The sequence below is a fragment of the Onychomys torridus genome, chromosome 13 (genome assembly GCF_903995425.1).
Source record: "Onychomys torridus chromosome 13, mOncTor1.1, whole genome shotgun sequence".
Classification (NCBI taxonomy): domain Eukaryota; kingdom Metazoa; phylum Chordata; class Mammalia; order Rodentia; family Cricetidae; genus Onychomys; species Onychomys torridus.
The window spans coordinates 35,806,706-35,824,895 of NC_050455.1; the positions used below are offsets into that span (position 1 = coordinate 35,806,706).

The following is an 18,190-nucleotide window of genomic DNA, read 5'->3' on the forward strand; positions in this document are numbered from 1 at the left end:
GCTTGGCCTCGAACTCACAGAGCTCTGCCTGCCTCTAGCATCATAAAGTTTCTAAGAAAGAAACCCAGAGTTTTCTACCATTTCAGCTACTTAATATCTTGGAGGCACAGCCCTTCTGAGCCTCATCATAAATATACCAATGCCAGTAAAGTATACATTCGCTAGTAGACCAGTTGTCCCAGTGGAAAGAGAGCTATGAGAGACAATGGTTTCCAGCTCTGTCATCTCAAACTGCGAATGGAACATCACGAGTCTAGCATCTGTCTACAAACTGACATCAGGGCTTGGCTTTGTCCTCTGTGGAATGGCAGCTATTGTGTCTGATAAATCCTAAGGTTTCCCTACTAATCTAAAAGTGCAGTTGGTATGAATGTGTTAAGGACAAACTCAGAGTTTCCAATAACACATCGGTGTTGTATTAAGGAAAGAAATCAAAGACCTTCCTCTTGGTGTCATTTAACTAAGAGTGAGCCTGCATTTGATTCCTCTGCTTCCCTATTTGTATCTTTTAACCTCTTCTCTCTATTGGACAAGACTTAATCTGTGCCTGCCTAACTGCCGTCTTGTGAATCTGCCCATGTGTCTGCTTCTATCCCAGTGTGTCTGTCTGTCTGTGTCTGTGCCCATCCCTAACAAAGGGCTTTTGTCTAGTTTATTGAGCAGTACAGAAGGCATCACAGGGAGGAAAGGAATGAGGGAACTTTACAGAAATCTTCAACAGAGTTTTACAAGGGATTAAGTCACTAGCTCAAACAGACTCAGATAATAAACAGTATTACAAGCATTATTGTTTATCAAGCAATAGCTATATGTTGCTTTCAACATTTATGGTGGATATTTGTTTTATAATACCACCTTCAGCCTATATTTTCTGTTTTTAGCAAACAATTATCATAACACGTACAAACATGCATACATTTCTCTTGAGTCAGGGCATGGAAGGGTCCTGGATGTATTCCTTCATTATCTCAAGCACTCATGAACACATGTTAACTCTGTGTTCCTAGTTTGTTTTTGTTTTTTGTTTTAAGGATAACTAACTAGCTGGGCATGGTAGCACACGCCTTTTAATCCTAGCACTTGGGAGGCAGAGGCAGGCATATATCTGTGCGTTTGCAGCCAGGCTGATCTACACAGCGATTTCTAGCACAGTCAGGGCCGCATAGTGAGACCCTGTCTCACAAAGAGTAAACAAGTAAAGAAGATTGACGTGCCTTGGCTTTTGTCTTCATAACAATTAGAATATGTTGGAAACTGGTAAGGACAGACCATTTATAGTGTATATGTTTTGATCAGCAACATTGCAAGAGAATATTCTCTCAAGCATGAACAATAAACCATGTGTTTCTCAAAAAGAGTTCCTGAAGTGGGGCACTAAGGAGTGAGATGAGCTAGATACTCCAGCGCCTGCTCCCGGGTATCTCCCCGGATCCTCGGTGATGCTTGGGTCATGCTTCCATGTTAGTTTCATTTTGCAATTGACCAGTTGCTCAAGGTAAACTCTAAAACTCACTCCTGCCTCCTGATGTCGGCTTTCTCCCGTGTCTGCTAGAGAAGTCACATCTTTAGCTCAGGAGACAGACTTCCAGTTTGGAACTTAGTTTTTTTGTTGTTGTTTGTTTGTTTTTGTTTTGTCTGGAACTTGTTTCCCGTGTTACCTCATGAGTTTTTCCTCTACTTGGCTAATTAAAACAGAGAGCCAAGAGCTGTTCTCCTGGCCCCCGGTCCCAGCTTTGCTCACCTGAGCTGCACACAGGGTCCTGTTCACTCAGGTAGCTTCAGTTTTCCATTACATCTAGGCCTCGAAGAGGTAAAGCCTAGTTTCCCCTCACTCGGATTTCTATAGATAACGAACTCTTACAATAACCCTTACAATTTGAAAAATCACAATTACAGTTTTTGAAGTAAATCAATTACACATATTAATGACCAAAGCAACTTGACTATTTCTTGTTCAGTCAACTATAATAATCCTATTTCAATTTTGTTTTCTTTTTTAATGCATCCAAAATTCCTTTTTTTTTTTTTTCATGCTACAACAGTACTTTGCAGTGGTATGTATCTGTTCTTTCTTTACAACACTTGACAATTTTTGTTTCCTAAATGGTATTAGAGCAATTATGGTACTGGGACATCTTGAGACTCAGAAGACAGAAAGGAACACTCAAAAAAACGAAACAAAACAAAACAAAAACCCCACAATATAACTTTAAATACACTGTGGGGCATTTTAGTTTGTGGTTTTGAAATTTATTGTATATTACCTATCATTTCTGAAGGGACATCATTTACTTATTTATTTACACCCTTATAAAGTTTCTTGCTTTGAGACACTGGATATGAATTCTGTCTGTAGAATAGATGTATATAATTGTTGCTTTAAATAAATGTAATAATATTTAAATAAAACTGAAAATTTTGTTGCACAAAACAGTATATATGTATATAGTGTTTCTAGTTCTCTGCATAACAGATTTCCTACTTAAAGCTGAACAAGTTCATGCATGGTTTCACTTGAATTTGTGATGGTGATCTCAATGGGGCTGCCTACATCCTATTTGTCTGCTGCTGAAGCAGGCATCATTATTGCCAGGTACTGCTGTCCTCTGACCAGCACCTTGTTGCTTTGCAGGTATGGACCACAATCACTAGATGCTTTAGTGTGGGTCCTAGGGAGGACTGTAAGTACAGATCTCCAGGTTATGGAGGTAAGTCCTGAAAGTATTGTGGAGTACAATGATATTTGGGAAGCGCTTTTGATGTAATTTGACTCGCTGAAATGGAAAATCATGCACTTACTTGAATCATCTCACTCTACACTTTGATAGTGTGATTGGTGGTGTATTACATTCTCTCTCTCTCTCTCTCTCTCTCTCTCTCACACACACACACACACACACACACACACACACACACACACACACACACACACACCCCACACGCGTGCACACAAAGGGAATTTATCAGAGTGGCTTACACACTACAGTCCAAGTAGTCCATCTGTGGCTGTGTGGCTGTCTCCTGATGGAATGGCCAAAGACCCCACAGTTGTTCAGTCCACAGACTGGATGTCTCAGTAGTCCCCCTCTAGTGCTGGAGTCCCAAGAAAGCCCAAGACAGCTGCCAGTTGCAGTCGGTGTTGGAATCCTGAAGAAGCAGGTTCTAACACCAGGGAAGGAATGCCTCAGGAACAGGATGATGGACTTGCCAATGCGAGTGAGAGCAAGTAAGCAAAAGGCAAAGTGTTCCTTCTTCTGTGTCCTTTTATGTGGCCGGCCACCAGAAGGTGTGGCCCACATTTAGGGTGGATCTTTCCACCTCAAATAATTCAACCACGAAAAATCCTTTATAAGGAGTGCCCAGCTGCTTGGGTTTCAGTTAATTCCAGCTGTAGTCGGGTTGACAACCAAGATTAGCCACTATGAGTTCATGTTTTGTCAAGTGGACACACAGTATCTCCTTTGTCAAGCTTAATTTCTATCTATCTTTCTTTTTTTATTTTATTTATTTATTTAATTTGAGACAGGGTTTCTCTGTGTAGTTTTGGTGCCTATCCTGGATCTCGCTGTGTAGCCCAGGCTGACGTTGAACTCACAGAGATCTGCCTGGCTCTGCCTCCCGAGTGCTGGGATTAAAGGCGTGCGCCACCGCCGCCGCCAGGCTTGTCATGCTTAATTTCTATGTAAAAGCAATAGCCAAGTCATAACTGTGCCTAATATGATATAACTATCCCATGTACAGCCACATGTATTATATATTTGAGAGTAGGTGGCAATGTCACTTGAGGGACATTCTTTTAATGTCTTATAACTTAAATATGATAACCACTGATATTACCTCAATTGATATTATATTATACGATAAAAATATAGAGGAAAGAAAAATATCACACGCACAATACATTCTTACCAAAATAGGACAGAAACACTCAAGCCAATTATAATTTGTTTTTTCTGCAACTGGTCACATGGTCTTAGCTGGTATTTATAACAACTACCGTCCTCTACCACCCATTCTGTATTTCCTCTACCCTCAGCAAGCCCCTCAGCAGGTCTTGGCTCTTTTCCTGGAGGAGTGATCCATACATTCATTCCTGAAGGGTCTGGGCCCTTTGTCATCCTGCCTGGATAGGTTTACTATATTTTTCTTTTTACTTTAATCATAAGATGATAACATCAAGAGATGCCCTAAAGTAGCAGTTTTCAACCTGTGGGTTGAGACATTTTGGGGGGCCACATGTCAGATAACCTTCATATCAGGTATTTATATTATGATTCATAATAGTAGCAAACAACAGTTATAAAATAGCAATGAAGTAATTTTATTGTTGGGGATCACCACATGTCTTAGGGTTTCTATTGCTGGGATGAAAACACCGTGGCCAAAAGACAAGTTGCGGGGGAAAGAGTTTATTTAGCTTACACTTTCAGCATTGTTGTTCATCACTGAAGGAAGTCATGACAGGAACTGAAACGGGGCAGGATCCCGGAGGCAGGAGCTGATGCAGAGGCCATGGAGGGGACTTCCTTACTGGCTTGCTCCTCATGGCTTTCTCTGCCCACCTTCTTATAGAACCTAGGACCAGTAGCCCAGGGTTGGCACCATCCACCATGGGCTGGGCCCTCTCCCATCGATCACTCAATGAGAAAATGCCTTACAGCTGGATCTCAAGGAGGCATTTCCTCAGCTGAGATTCTTTCCTCTGATGACTGTAGCTTGTGTCCAGTTGACACACAAAACCACCCAGGATACCACAACATAGAGAACTGTATTAAAGGGTCACAGCATTAGGAAGGTTGAGAACCACTGCCCTAAAAGGATCTCTCACACTCCAGACATAATCTTCCTCACCTCCACTGTACAGAATCCAATTTCCACTTAGTAGTCTGGGTCAATGACTCCTAACACTGTCATTCCTTTCTTAGTCTGATGGCTTAGGGCACCAGAAAAGCCCAAAGTGGCCAAGGTGAAGTCTAAGCTTCCAGTTCAATGGAATGTTTATTGTATCTCCAGACAGGAGTGAGTGTTCTTCCATCTGGAACCAAAACTTCTAGGCCAGCAGAATGTAAGGAAAATTTTCCCTAGTGGGCCAGGTGGGTGATAGTGAACAAAACTCATCCCTTGACTACTCCTTGGTTTCTGGACCCATGAATATTGGCTATGGGAGAAATCATAACATGTGTTGGATGTGGATTCAAAGCATATACCGCCTTCTGCAGAATCCTGCCCCAGCCCTCTGGGATTTGTGCTGTAACTGTGTCTTCAAAAGGCCATTCCATCGTTCTATTAGACCAGCTCCTTTGGGATCATGAGGAACATGGGAAGAAGAGTGAATTCTGTGAATGTAGACCCACTGCCACACTTCTCTAGCTGTGAAATGGGCTCCTTGGTCAGAAGCCATGTTATGTGGAATACCACGATGGTGGATAAGGCATTCTGTAAAGTCCATGGATGATTGTTTTGGCAGAAGCAGCATGTGCAGTAAAGGCAAATCCATAACCAGAATAGGTATCTGTTTCCAGAATGCCGAAGTTCTTTAGTGGTGTAGTGTACCTTCTCATGGACTACACTTTCTATCTCCCCTCTAGGAGCTTGCTCAGCCTGAAGTCTGGTTATGGGTATAGAGGCGACTATTGGAGGGCCCTAAGAGACGTCAGAATTATCTTGTCTGGCATCTCCTTCAGGGAAGACTACTCTTGGTTGGGCATACAATAAGGATTAATTTCCTCAGGCAAAGGCAGAGAGGTCAATATTACAGGACGAGGGAATGGAGCTGCGTCTTCTGCTAAGGGTGGAGAGGTTACTTCCTCGGGTGAGACAAACCCTTCAGAATCTGAGGTTCAAAGTCCTCAGTAGACTTCTCTCACATGTCCCATCCCATGCTACAGGGTCCTGTCCCTTACCAATCAACGCCCTGACTTGAACTGCTGATACTTTCCAAGGCTGGGACTTGAATCTTTGTTGTGATTCAGTCACTCTTACAATGAGAGTTTTGGTTTGATTTTCTGCAACTTGAGTTCTATGGCTGCTGGAGAGAAAATTCTCTCCCAGGGCACGCTTAGAAACTTTTAGACTGGTTCTGTGTATCTGGAGCCAGTCAATTGTATCACTCAGCTCATTCTTTTCTTGCTACTGTATCCAGAGACACTATAAGATGGTTAATTTGACCATGGAGTTCATGCTTTTCCTATACTGTGGTATCCTGAGACACAAGAAGTTGGTTAATTTTTTTTATCATAAAACTCATTCTTTCCTCTGTCAATTTATCCAGAGATGCTAGGAGCAACAAGCCAGTATTATTATTTTCCTTATTTTCCCACAAATTGTCAAAAGTTATATGTACAGTCACTAAATTCCCTTTTTCCTAACAATGGGCTTTCAATGCTCTCTATATTACTAAGGGAGTCTGTAGTTGGAAGATTTCGTATATCCTGCCTGGATGGCTGGTGGTTGGGACAAATTTCTCACACTCGTGTTCCCCAAGCAAACACACAGAAGCTTATATTATTTAAACTGCTTGGCCATTAGCTCAGGCGTATTACTGACTAGCTCCTTATAATTAACCCACAATTCTTATCTTTGTTTAGCCACATGGCTTGGTACCTTTTCTCAGTTCTGCCTTGTCATCTTGCCTCCTCTGTGTCTGGATGGCAACTCTGGACTCAGCCTTCTTCTTCCCAGAATTCTCCTCTTTGCTTGCCCTGCCTATACTTCCTGCCTGGCTACTGGCCAATCAGCGTTTTATTTATCAACCAATCAGAGCAACACATTCACAGCATACAGAATGACACCCCACAGCAGGAGTGTTCAGTAACTATAGATGTTGGTGAATTCTGAAGTCTGTTCTAGAAACTTCACAAATCCACTCTTACAAGTCTATCTCTCTAGAGCTACTCCCTCTGTTACTTCTGGCTCAGTTACTTCGCTGTTGCTGCAATAAGACATCATGACCAAGGCGGCCTATAGAAGACTTTATTGGGAGCTTGCTTACAGAGAGTTAGAGTCTGTGACCCTCATGACAGGGAGCATGATAGCAGGTAGGCAGGCATGGCAGTGGAGCTGTAGCTGAGAGTTTACATCTCGATCCACAAGGAGAGAGAGAGCTAACAGGAAATGGCATGAGTTTTTGAAATCTCAAAGCCTACCCCCAGTGACACACCTTCTCCAACAAGGCCACACTACCTAATCCCTTCCAAACAGTTCTATCAACTGAGGACCAAGCATTCAAACTTATGAGCCTATGAAGGCCGTTCTCATTTGAACCACCACATTCCACTTCCTGGTTCCTATAGGCTTGTGGCCATATCGTAATATAAAATACATCTAGTTCAACTTCAGAAGTCCCCATTGATGCTCAGTCTCAACACTGTTTTTTTTTTAAATTTTATTTATTTATTATGCATATAGTGTTCTGCCTGCATCCCTGCAGGCTGGAAGAGGGCACCAGATTTCATTACAGATGGTTGTGAACCATCATGTGGCTGCTGGGAATTGAACTCAGGCTCTCTGGAAGAACAGCCAGTGCACTTAACCTCTGAGCCATCTCTCCAGCCCTGTCAACACTGTTTACAAGTCCAAAGCTTAAAGTGTCTTCTGAGGCTCAAGGCACTCTCTTAATTGTAATGTCCTGTAAAATCAAGAAGCAAACTACATGATCCTGATACACAATGGCACAGAATATGCAGTACTGTTACAGAAGGGAGGGGTTAGGACATGGTGAAGAGAGAGTGGACCAAAGAAAAACAGTAACCTAACAGGGCAGACTCCAAATCCTGTAGTTCTATAGTGTCCAGTGTCAAATGGGTTAGATGGCTTTGCCCTTCCAGCTTTGCTACCTACAACACACTTCTTTCTTGGGCTAGTTCCACTCCATGTCTGAAGGTCTCTTTGGCTTTGGCACCTCTAGGGGTCTCCAAGGCAGTCTAGGCTTTACTTCCACAGCTTCACACAATGGGCTCTCAGTGTGTCTTGCCTTCTCAGAGCCTTCATGCAGGGACTGCCCAGCCACACATTGTTTGACCTCAGTAGCCTTCCTTAACTACAGAGGAAGATTCCATAACTCCTTGCATGTGTATCCTTCATGACTCTAAACCCAGATCCACGTGGATAACATTGCCAAGTTCAGCAGCTGGCTTGGGACAGAGCCTGGCCCCTTGAATCACATCTACAAGCATGCTACCATGCTCCAATTAAACTCACATTCTTGTGCTTACATGGGAAGCATTTTGCCAACTGAGCTATTTTCCTAGCCCATCAGTACCCGTGTTTGCATATTAATTTTCTAAAACTTTACTGAATTGTTTATTTGTTCAGATAAATAAAAGATGTTGCTATCTATGAACAGTGCCAATTTGACTAAAACATGCAGAAATGAAGGGCAACATCTGTAAAGACAGATGTAAGATGCATCAAGATTGACCTCTGGAAGCTGCCAAGTTCCTTTGAAATACAAAAGGATCTCTCTGTGTTGCTGGTCACAAATCTTGTGCAATATCCAATATGTATTCCATAACTATTTGTTGAGAGCTTTTGGAAATAAAGAAATTAACAAGATCAAGTTCTTACTTCATGGACATTGCAGCTGACATTTCATCCTTCTGGGTCAGTTTGGTGTTAATCACACTGTTTCAGTCACAGCCTCCTCGGGGATACATGATGGAGGTCTACACATCACTATTCCTTCCAAGCATCACTGCCTCTTTGCAAAGGCGTTTTGGTTTTTTCCACAAACTGGTTTATTTTGTGTCAGTGAAAGTTTGGTGTTACTGATCAATTATCTCTATCCTTCTAGTTGCAGTGGTTCCTGGGAAATGTGTTGGAGGAGCACCAGAGGATTGCGGCTCATGCCAAATTACAGGCAATGAAGACGGAGAATCTGAAAAACAAGAAGAGGATTGCCAGGATGGCTGAGTGGCTTTGGAAAAACACATAATTTGTGGCCACCTGCAGCATGCTTCATGAGTTTTATAATTGTGTTGGCTCACAGTTCTGCCTTCCATATTTAGTGACTCTGGAGAGCTGCATGGCTTCTTTTATTTCGGTTATGTTTTTTCTCCTTAGTCATGGCTTTCCTGTTTACACACCTTACCCCAAGGATCAGTGATTGCTGAGGATTATGTTCACTTCCCATTGAGAAATAAAGTCACCAAATTTAAGTGCCTTGCAAAAACAAAAAACAAAAAACAAAACAAGATTGACCTGAAAAAGTCTCAGTTATTTTGATGTGAAGGCTAGTGGAGCATTAAATCAGTGGAATTATCGTAGTGCAGATTCTATTCAGATGGAATTCCAGACTTAGATTAACTCTATGAGTTATTTAGTTTAAAAACAAAAGAATGATGGGAACACAACATTGCAGTGTAAAGAAAGACAAGCCAGAGATAAATGAGATCACTAGGAGACAACGCAACCAAAGAAAGCAGAGTCTAGTCAAGACTGAAAAGTAGGTGTGGACATGGACAATTTCAGGAGACATATCAAATGCCCCAAAAGCAAAAAAAAAAAAAAAAAGAAAAAAAGAAAAAAAGTCTCCTTTCCTCACAGCTCTCTCCTGAAGCACCTACATTGACTCCTACTTGACTGTTATTCTGTTAGATGATGTCACAAAAGGAGGAATGATTTTAGAATATGCAAATCGCCCTCAGGATCACTTGGGACGTGTGTGTGTGTGTGTGTGTGTGTGTGTGTGTGTGTGTGTGTGTGTGGTGGTGGTGGTGGTGGTGGTGGTGGTGAAAGCTCTCCCCCGAGGCTCTGCATGTTCACCTGCGGATGGAAGCTCTTTCTGTCAGAGTCCCTGATGTCAAGGACAGTAACACCTTTGACTACTCTTCCGGGCTAAGAAAAATCTCCAAATGAAGAGAATCAAAGTCAAGCCAGAACACAGTGATTGCCGTGTCATACTCAGCAGAACAAATTCAGTTGGCCAACTTGAACCTAGTTGGAATGTGGAGCAGTAGACTTTCAAGAGTCGCTGACTAACACATGGCAAGAGCTTAGTTTTGTTATACACAGGATGAAAACAGGACAGTGAAGCACACCGCTCCTGCTTCAGACGCTGGGTATCTATCTCATCCAGTCCTTTTTCCTTTACACTTTGTTGGTGTTTTTTAGAATGAGGGTCAAAATCGCTTCTCTCCTATCTACCTCACAGTTGTAAAGATTAATGAATATGCTATCGGTGCAAAGATTTTAGAACTTCTGGACAAGACTAGAAGCTTAAAAGATTGTTCCGTGTGACTTTATTAATGAGGAGTCATGGGAAAGACGATATATTCCAGAGACAGAAAGAAAGGAGAGCATCAGGAATCATGAAGACGGCAGGACTGGGAACCAGCACAGAGAAATAGACAAGGGATGGGAAGAAGAAACAGGCCATGGTGTGCCACTCCATCCATGGTCTGTCACTGAGCACACACACATTCAAAATTAACACGATGTAAGTCATCATACATTCAAATATTCATTTGAAATTTGCAGCATCTCACAGTTTTCTAGAGAAGGCTTTGCATCTATACATATGGTGAATGGAACATAAAGTCACCATGCTCATGTCCCAACTTCCTCTACTCTGTAGTAATGCCTAAGTAGCACACTGCTAACTCATACAACCAATGAGGAAACAGTTATAAACCCAGAAGATTGAATTATACCACACCTTGCATATGGCTGTGCGTTTGTGTGATTAGTGTGACTTAATGGATGCAAATAAAAACTTCTGTGTTGGATATACATCTCAAGTTTCCAGTTTGTTTTTAATTTTTAAGTGTGTGTGTGTGTGTGTGTGTGTGTGTGTGTGTGTATGTGTGTAACCTCCCTGTCTTGGGATGAACTACACTCTAATTTGTTTGATGTCTATGGAAAAGCACTAGCAGGGATGAAGGTGTCTCTCATTCTTTCTTTGCACTCACACATAAACGAGCAGATGGCATGCCCCTATTAGGTCTACTGCTGGCCTGAAGAAAGTGGCCATTCTGATGAGATGATGGCTCCTGGACCTGAAAGGCCATACGTACATGCCAGAGGAGTGAAGCAGAGCCTCTAACTGTGGTGTGTGTAGGACATCTGGGGTTTCTACCCTGTGCAGTGATCACACTATCATTTTAGAAATGGCCTCTTAATTTTAGCATATCTCACTAGAGATAAACACAGCTGTTGACACCACTGCTTCTCAGGAGCAGGAATAATCCTGTTGTTAAATCTCCAGCTTCATTTAGGAGATCATTGGAGGAATGTTCTACAATAGAGAACAGACAGCTCTGATCTCTTCAAAAGGTGGTATTCTCCTTCATCCCCACCAGCCAAACTCCAAACTTTAGAGAAAATATGTTCATTTTAGAACATTGATAGAGAAGTCATGACCCAACTAATTACAAGTGGCATAACACAGCTGGCAAGTGATGTCACGGGCAGGAAAGACGACTCGTTCTGTTTCCTGTAGGAGACACTGAGCATGCGCTGTACAGGATACACTGAGCATGCGCTGTACAGGATACACTGAGCATGCACTGTACAGGATTACCGCCACTTCAGCACATCACTGCTAGGCAGTATCCATCCCTGTCGATCAGAAAAACAAATCGGACTAATAGTCTGTTCATTTGCTTTAACAAAGAGATTTAAAATTCTAGAGCTTGTTAGACAAATGCTGAGGACATGAAAAGAAAAAAAAGACAAAACCCAGACACAGCTCAACGGTGGATTCTTACTCCAGATCTCTCCACCTCTCAACCGATGCCTTACTTCTCATACTGGGGACTCGACGGAGCTGTGAATTCGACTTGCATTGTAATGCTGCACCCTACAGAATCCCATAGAGCGGCTACAAAAATGCAGGGCATATGTTGTGGGGCTCATGGCGAGCAGAGGCAGCTGCCTTTCTTGGGGGCCTGTGAGCCAGCTGGCTGGCTTCACTCATAGGCAACACACTCGATCCTGAAGTGGCTGTCTGCTTCCATGTTGGTGGCGGCCTCCATGTTGAGGTAGTTGGGGAACTTGATGTCCATCTGGCAGCTTGATGGTCAGGTGATAATGGTTGAAAGTGACACATCCATCCATGATACTCCCCAGCCAGAAGGGGAAGCCAGGTCCTCAGTCCTCTGTGCTCTGCTCTGCTTGCTGTTGCCCACAATGGCACTGGTGTCCCCTAGAACACTGAAAAGGGTTGATGTGTAAGCTCAGGTTGTTGCTGTCTTTGCCAAGGCTCAGCACAAAGCTCTTGGCTTTGGAGGTCACCTTGCCCCAAACTCTGAAGTACTCCCTAGGTTTGGGATTCAGGTTGCTGGTGACCAGACTACAGCCATGACTAACGAAAGATTCTGGATCCAATGTACCGGCAGTCTGAATACTTTTGCCTGATAACTCAGGGAATCTTTATGACTAAACATCTTAGAAGTCATCTGGTTCTCTGATCGTGTCTTAGTCTATCTCATGTTGTTACAACATGTCTAAAACTTGGTGTTTTTTATAAAGAAGAGAGGTTTATTTAGTTCACATTTTTGAAGACACAAAATTCATCATTGGGAAAGCTGAGGTCAGGGTGTGCCTGACCCTAAATTTCTCTATATTATATAAAACTTTGATTGCCACCTCCAACACAACACTGTGTCTTACTCTGAGAGATTCCATTTTATAAGCAACACCTATAGATAATTTAAATAATAAAGAAATAGGTTACATGAGAATACTATGCCATTTTACACAATGAACTTAAGCATGTGAACAATTTGGTGTTTGTGGGGGCCTGGAACCAACTCCCCACAAATACTACAGAGGGTTGTAGATCCCTGTCACCCACTCCACCGGCAAACATCATGTTGAATGGTTGAAGAAGACAATGTTAACTGAGAAGTCTGGGGTCCCTTCCTGGGTTCTCAGTTTCACTGAAAAGGACTCAGAAGGAATCTTGAATATTATTTTATCAGATTTTGAGTGAAAAATATCAAGGTAAGCAAGCTGTAAATCTCAGCAGCTGACGAGAGAGAGAGGGAGGAAAGGCATGCTTCTTGAGGTAGGGTCCATGAAAGCAGGCAGGTTCAGTGATGGAAGAAGGAAGGGATGGTGCTGTCTTTAGAGAAAGAATGAGGACATCCAGACGTCAGGGCAAGCATACTTAGGATTTGGGCAGCTATCGAAGAAAGAGGTAGATAGGTGGGGATGAAAGTTATGTTTTTTAAGTTAGAACTCAGAAAAGTGGGCAGGCTTAGCAGTAAAGATCTGTAAGCAACTAAATGAGGGAGAGGCTTCCGGGATGGAGAAGAATATGATCTCACTTAAGAATAAAGGACAATTATTCTTCCCATCTCCTTAGCTTGTCTTCAGGCAAATCTACTTTCTTGAGGACTGTCCAGGTGATTGACAGGCAAGTTGGATGAACTCTTAAGAGAAAGTAGAAGTGTATGTGCTGTTTCAGGGAGTTTGTCTTCAGGGTCATCCTGGGTCAAAGGAAGAACTCAGATTCTATTCTGTTGACCAGGAGGATGCAGCATTCCCTTAATGGACTCAACAAAGCCCTGACACTTTACACTTTCCCATGGTATTGTAAATCCGAAGAAAGGGCAATTATAATGCTACTCTTAAAAGTGGCGTGCTACCAGGTTAGTGGTGGTGGAATTCAAAGCTGATTGTCAAGGTCCATCCTCACGACCTCCAAGTCTTTTGTTTGTATCTAAAAACCCTAATAGTGACATTAGGTAGCAGAGCTATGCTCCACACGAAAGCCAGGGTCCAGCCTAAGTGCAAAGTCTTTTCTTGAGATTCTTGTATTGAGAGCTATTGTATCAACAAGGGTCCAATGAGGCACTCAGAAGCCTGCTGCTCTTGACTGAGAGAGCTCAGTGTAAGAGGCTAGTAATGGAGAGCTGAAATGCAAAGACCAGCAGTGAGATGACACCGAGCTAGGAGCCAGCAGCAGCAGTTTGCTGTCCCAGTGAGGGTGCCACAGGAAGAGAGCTGGGCTACCTCAGCTACCCAAGGTTCATAGGGGCTGTGGTCCAAACATGGAGGAGTGGGTGGACTCCACTGCCCTGGTGAGTTAGAAAATCAAAGACAAAAAGGGGCCCTGGAGCTGCATTCAGAGGTCTGAGAAGGGAGTGGTCAGCAGGTGCTGGTGTCCCAGCTGTGGATACACGTAGTCTGAAACTCTGAGGGGAAATCCAGTGAAATGAAATCTAACAGGCAAAGCAAGGGGGGAAAAAATCACCCACGGCTGGGCTAAGCATAAAGAAGCTAGAAGCAAACAAGAGAGAGCCAGCAAGCCCTCTTTCTCCTCCAGCCTTTCTATGTCCCTTGGTGCCCCCTGCTGGCAGACTTGGAAAAGCCAAACTGTACTTTGTAAGCTTTTTCAATTCTAAATCTGAGACTATGAAATTGAATGTGGACCTGAGAGCTAGTGGCTAGGTCACCAAACCAGGGAAGTACAAATGTCTTGACCTTATCACAGGTGATCTCCCAGGCTGAGGTCACAGGCTAACAGAGGTGGGACACAGAGGTGAGAAGCTTCATCTGAAAAATTTTAATGCACACACATCTTTCCCTTGGCCAGAAATAAGCAACATCAGGCAGCAAACTTTGCAAATAATAGACAGGACTTTGGGTAGATATGGTCTGAGAAAGGAAGACTTTCTAAGAATAATTTTTAGAATAGTTAAATTTGGATTTGTATTGAAAAAAAATTGTTTTTAATTTATTTATTTTGGTAAGAATGCTCTGTCTGCATGGATGCCTGCATGCCAGAAGGGGGCATCAGATCCCATTATAGATGGCTGTGAGCCACCATGTGGTTGCTGGGAATTGAACTCAGGACCTTTGGGAGAACAGCCATCCTTTTAATTGCAGAGCCATCTCTCCAGGCCCCCTATTTTATTTTTATACGTACAAGTGTTTTACCTGTATGTATGCAATGCCAGAGGTCATCAGAAGACGTCAGATCCCCTATAATTGGAGTGACAGATGGTTATGAACCACCGAGTAGGTGTTGAGACCTGAACTCAGGTCCTTTGCAAGAGCAGCAAGTGCTCTTAACCATGGACTCATCTCTCCAGATCCTAAAAATAAATTTTATGTAATTTGTATTTAAATAGGATGTTGTATACACATTATTTAGGTCAATTTTTGTGGTTTTGCCATCAAATCACTATTTGTAATGGATTATAGTTACATTTAAAAACTGAGTTCCAGGAAAGGCACAAAGCTACACAGAGAAACCCTGTCTTGAAAAACCAAAAAAAAAAAAAAAATTATAGTCTATGAAGAAACAGTCTAAGAATGTTTTGCTGTATATAAACCTCATATATAAATTTAACCTAGGAATGTGTTTGTGTTACTCAAGAAAGCTTGAATGCTGAGTTTTAAAAAAAATAGTTTCTGTAATCCATATACAACCATAATGTGGATTTAAATAGTGCCAAGATTACAGCTCAAAAAAGTTAGTATACATAAATGCTAATTCATTGTCTGCTGTCAAAGTTTTGAAAAGCATTCTTGATGGATTTATGGGTGGATTTCAAGCAGACTTGCTGATGGTTTTCTTTAAAAGCACCTAATGATCTTGTTCTGCTTTTTTATGTTTTTCTATCTTTAATATGAAGCTTCTCCAAGAATCCCCTTCTCAGTAGTACAATGAAAAGGTTGCCCTGCATTACCGGCTTTCCTTGGGACCTCTTAGAAGTGTTTGATGGTCCAGAAAGGGTTGAGTGTTCTCATGCGGAGTTCCCTCTTTCCCTCATCTCTGTCAGCACTTATTTATCCATACTTTAAGTTGGTACATAAAATGATGGGTCTACTTATGAGATTTTTGGACAGAAGCTCAGCATTTTCTTTGTCTTAAGCTTCCAATAATAAACTACTCCATTCTAAAGCCGCCCTTTATGGTCTGTGAATCTGTCTTTGATGAATGAGACAAGATCCCAGAGGCCACTGACTCAGGACAAGTCCTGTGTGTCTTCCTGAGTTAAAGCCGGTCTGAAGCGAGAGAGAGAAGGCCTTCGACACACTGACATTCCACTTTTCTTGTATCAATTATTCTCTTTCCCCCTTCCTTATGATCTTTCCCTCCCCTCTCATGATATCCTTTCCAGTTTCAACACACACACACACACACACACACACACACACACATACACACACACATACACACTTTTAAATTCAGGCTCTCATCCAAATTCTATATCTGATTTTGAGTCTGACTTATTTTACCTGACATAATGATTTTCATTTCTGTATATTTCCTAGAAAATATCATGATTGCACCTGTCCTTATGGCTGAGAAAGAGTCCATCGTGTATATGTACCAGCTTTTCTTTATCCATTCAGATGCTGATGGACATCTCAGCTGGTTCTGTTTCCTGGGTGTTGTGGACAGTGTAGTTTAAACATGGATGTGTAAGAATTTCTGCAGTATGTCGACTTCATCTTTGGGGGATATATCAAACTGTGATATAACTGAGACATATGGTCGTTCCATATTGACTTCGAGTGTGGCTGCATCCGTTTACACTCCCACTAGCAGTATAAATGTTCCTCTCTCCCGCATCCTAGTCATCATTTGTCATTTAGTCTTACGATGGTAAGTCATCATGACTGGGATGGGATCTCATCTTGAAATGTTTAATTTGCATTTCCTATTTGCTCCTGCTACCCTGATATGACGACACCGTATTCTGCAGCCTCCTCTGACCTTACCCCGACTGCTTCATACTCACTTGGGAAGGGCTCCTCTTTAGCTGTAGAACAATACACACATAGACATAGATATGAAAACAAGGTTTTTAAAAAATGTACCAAGTAGTTATAGTTTTCAACGAACAACCAACAGAAGGCATTTGTTAGACAGAATAAAAGGAACAAGTTGAGGTTATAGCAAATACAACTGTGTTCTAGAAATGGGAACTATTTCATGCAATAATAAGGGTGCCATGATATTGGTAAATCAATTAGTAACACTAGCATAATAACTACATTTCTAGGAGAGTATTTGCTGGAGTAGTAAATAAAATAGTAGTACCGTAAACATTTCCATTTTAAAGAACTGTTCACTTGCCTGTCATATTCACTTACAGTAGTCTGTTCAGGTTGGAAACTATGAAAACCATGTGAGGAGGGATCTGCTGGAGGTCCTGGACTTACACACTTCTGCTCATTCCCCCTTGATTGTCTTATTCTGTCTACCTGGTCTCCCTCTTCCCAATATTGGGAATGGCACATCCTGGAGTCTACATCATTACACAAAGGCTACCCCAGTTCACTTTGAGTTTCAGCCCATGTTGAGCCTTCTGCAACACATAGACTTCTCCTTACATTTAGTTCTTGATGGAGCAAGCCCTTCACCCAGAAGTCAATGCCTTTTCTACTTCATCAATCCCTGGAGTAAGCCAATTAGATTTAGAAGAGCTTTCAGATGTACTTTGGGGAGATTTTGTTTGTTTGTTTGCTTGCTTGCTTGGTTTTTTGTTTGTTTTTCTTCTCCTGCAGGCAGCTCACGGTCCCTTTACTTTTGTTTCTGGCCCAACAGTGCTTCTAACATTTGTGATGGGTGTCCTGTGCTCATTTGATACCATAACTCCTGGAAGCAGACCTGGGAGCTCCGAGAGCAAAGGAATCATGGCTTGTCTTTTACCTCTTGCCAAGTGAAGGCTTCAAAGAGCAGCAATTACTAATATTCTTGATGGTCTCCAACAATCTGACACTACTGGTCTTGGCTCAGCTCCATGTACTTACAGACCTTCATAGTGGTTTCCACCAGAAAGTGCATCTTTTCTATTTTACAGTTTCACAGTACCTTAATCAAACAACAGCTGCAGCAAGCCTGAAGTAATGGAACGCAGGCAATAATGCTGATTCTCATGGGGATCTTTCCAAGAGAAGGTTGGCTTATTCAATAGCCTTATTCAATAGGGAGATGTTAGAACACTTAGGAAGATAAAAGTAGAGTGTGTTGCTGTGGTCCCTTGGATGTTCAGTGTTGTAGAATATTATTTTAAGATGTGGAACATTTGTTTAATGATGCAAAGATGTGTTGTATTCTTTTATGTTGCATTTGTTTAACTCCGTGAAGCTGTGTTACTGCACCTGTCTAAAACACCTGACAGTGTAATAAAGCACTGAATGACCAATAGTGAAGCAGGAGAAATGAGAGGTGGAGAAAATAAATAGAAGAAGAAATCTAGGAGGAAAAGAAGAACAAGAGAACAAGGAG

The 18,190-nt window shown here is 42.1% G+C and overlaps 1 protein-coding gene across 1 annotated transcript in view; it reads left to right on the plus strand.

The window, feature by feature from the left end:
- Lvrn (laeverin) overlaps positions 1-9,463 on the plus strand; it is a 62,193-nt gene extending 52,730 nt beyond the window's left edge. Inside the window, exons 19-20 of the mRNA XM_036204991.1 lie at positions 2,633-2,708; positions 8,792-9,463. Of these exons, the coding sequence (XP_036060884.1) occupies positions 2,633-2,708; positions 8,792-8,932 (217 nt within the window). The 3' untranslated portion in view covers positions 8,933-9,463. The remainder of the gene's footprint in view (positions 1-2,632; positions 2,709-8,791) is intronic.
- The last annotated feature ends 8,727 nt before the right edge of the window (positions 9,464-18,190 follow it).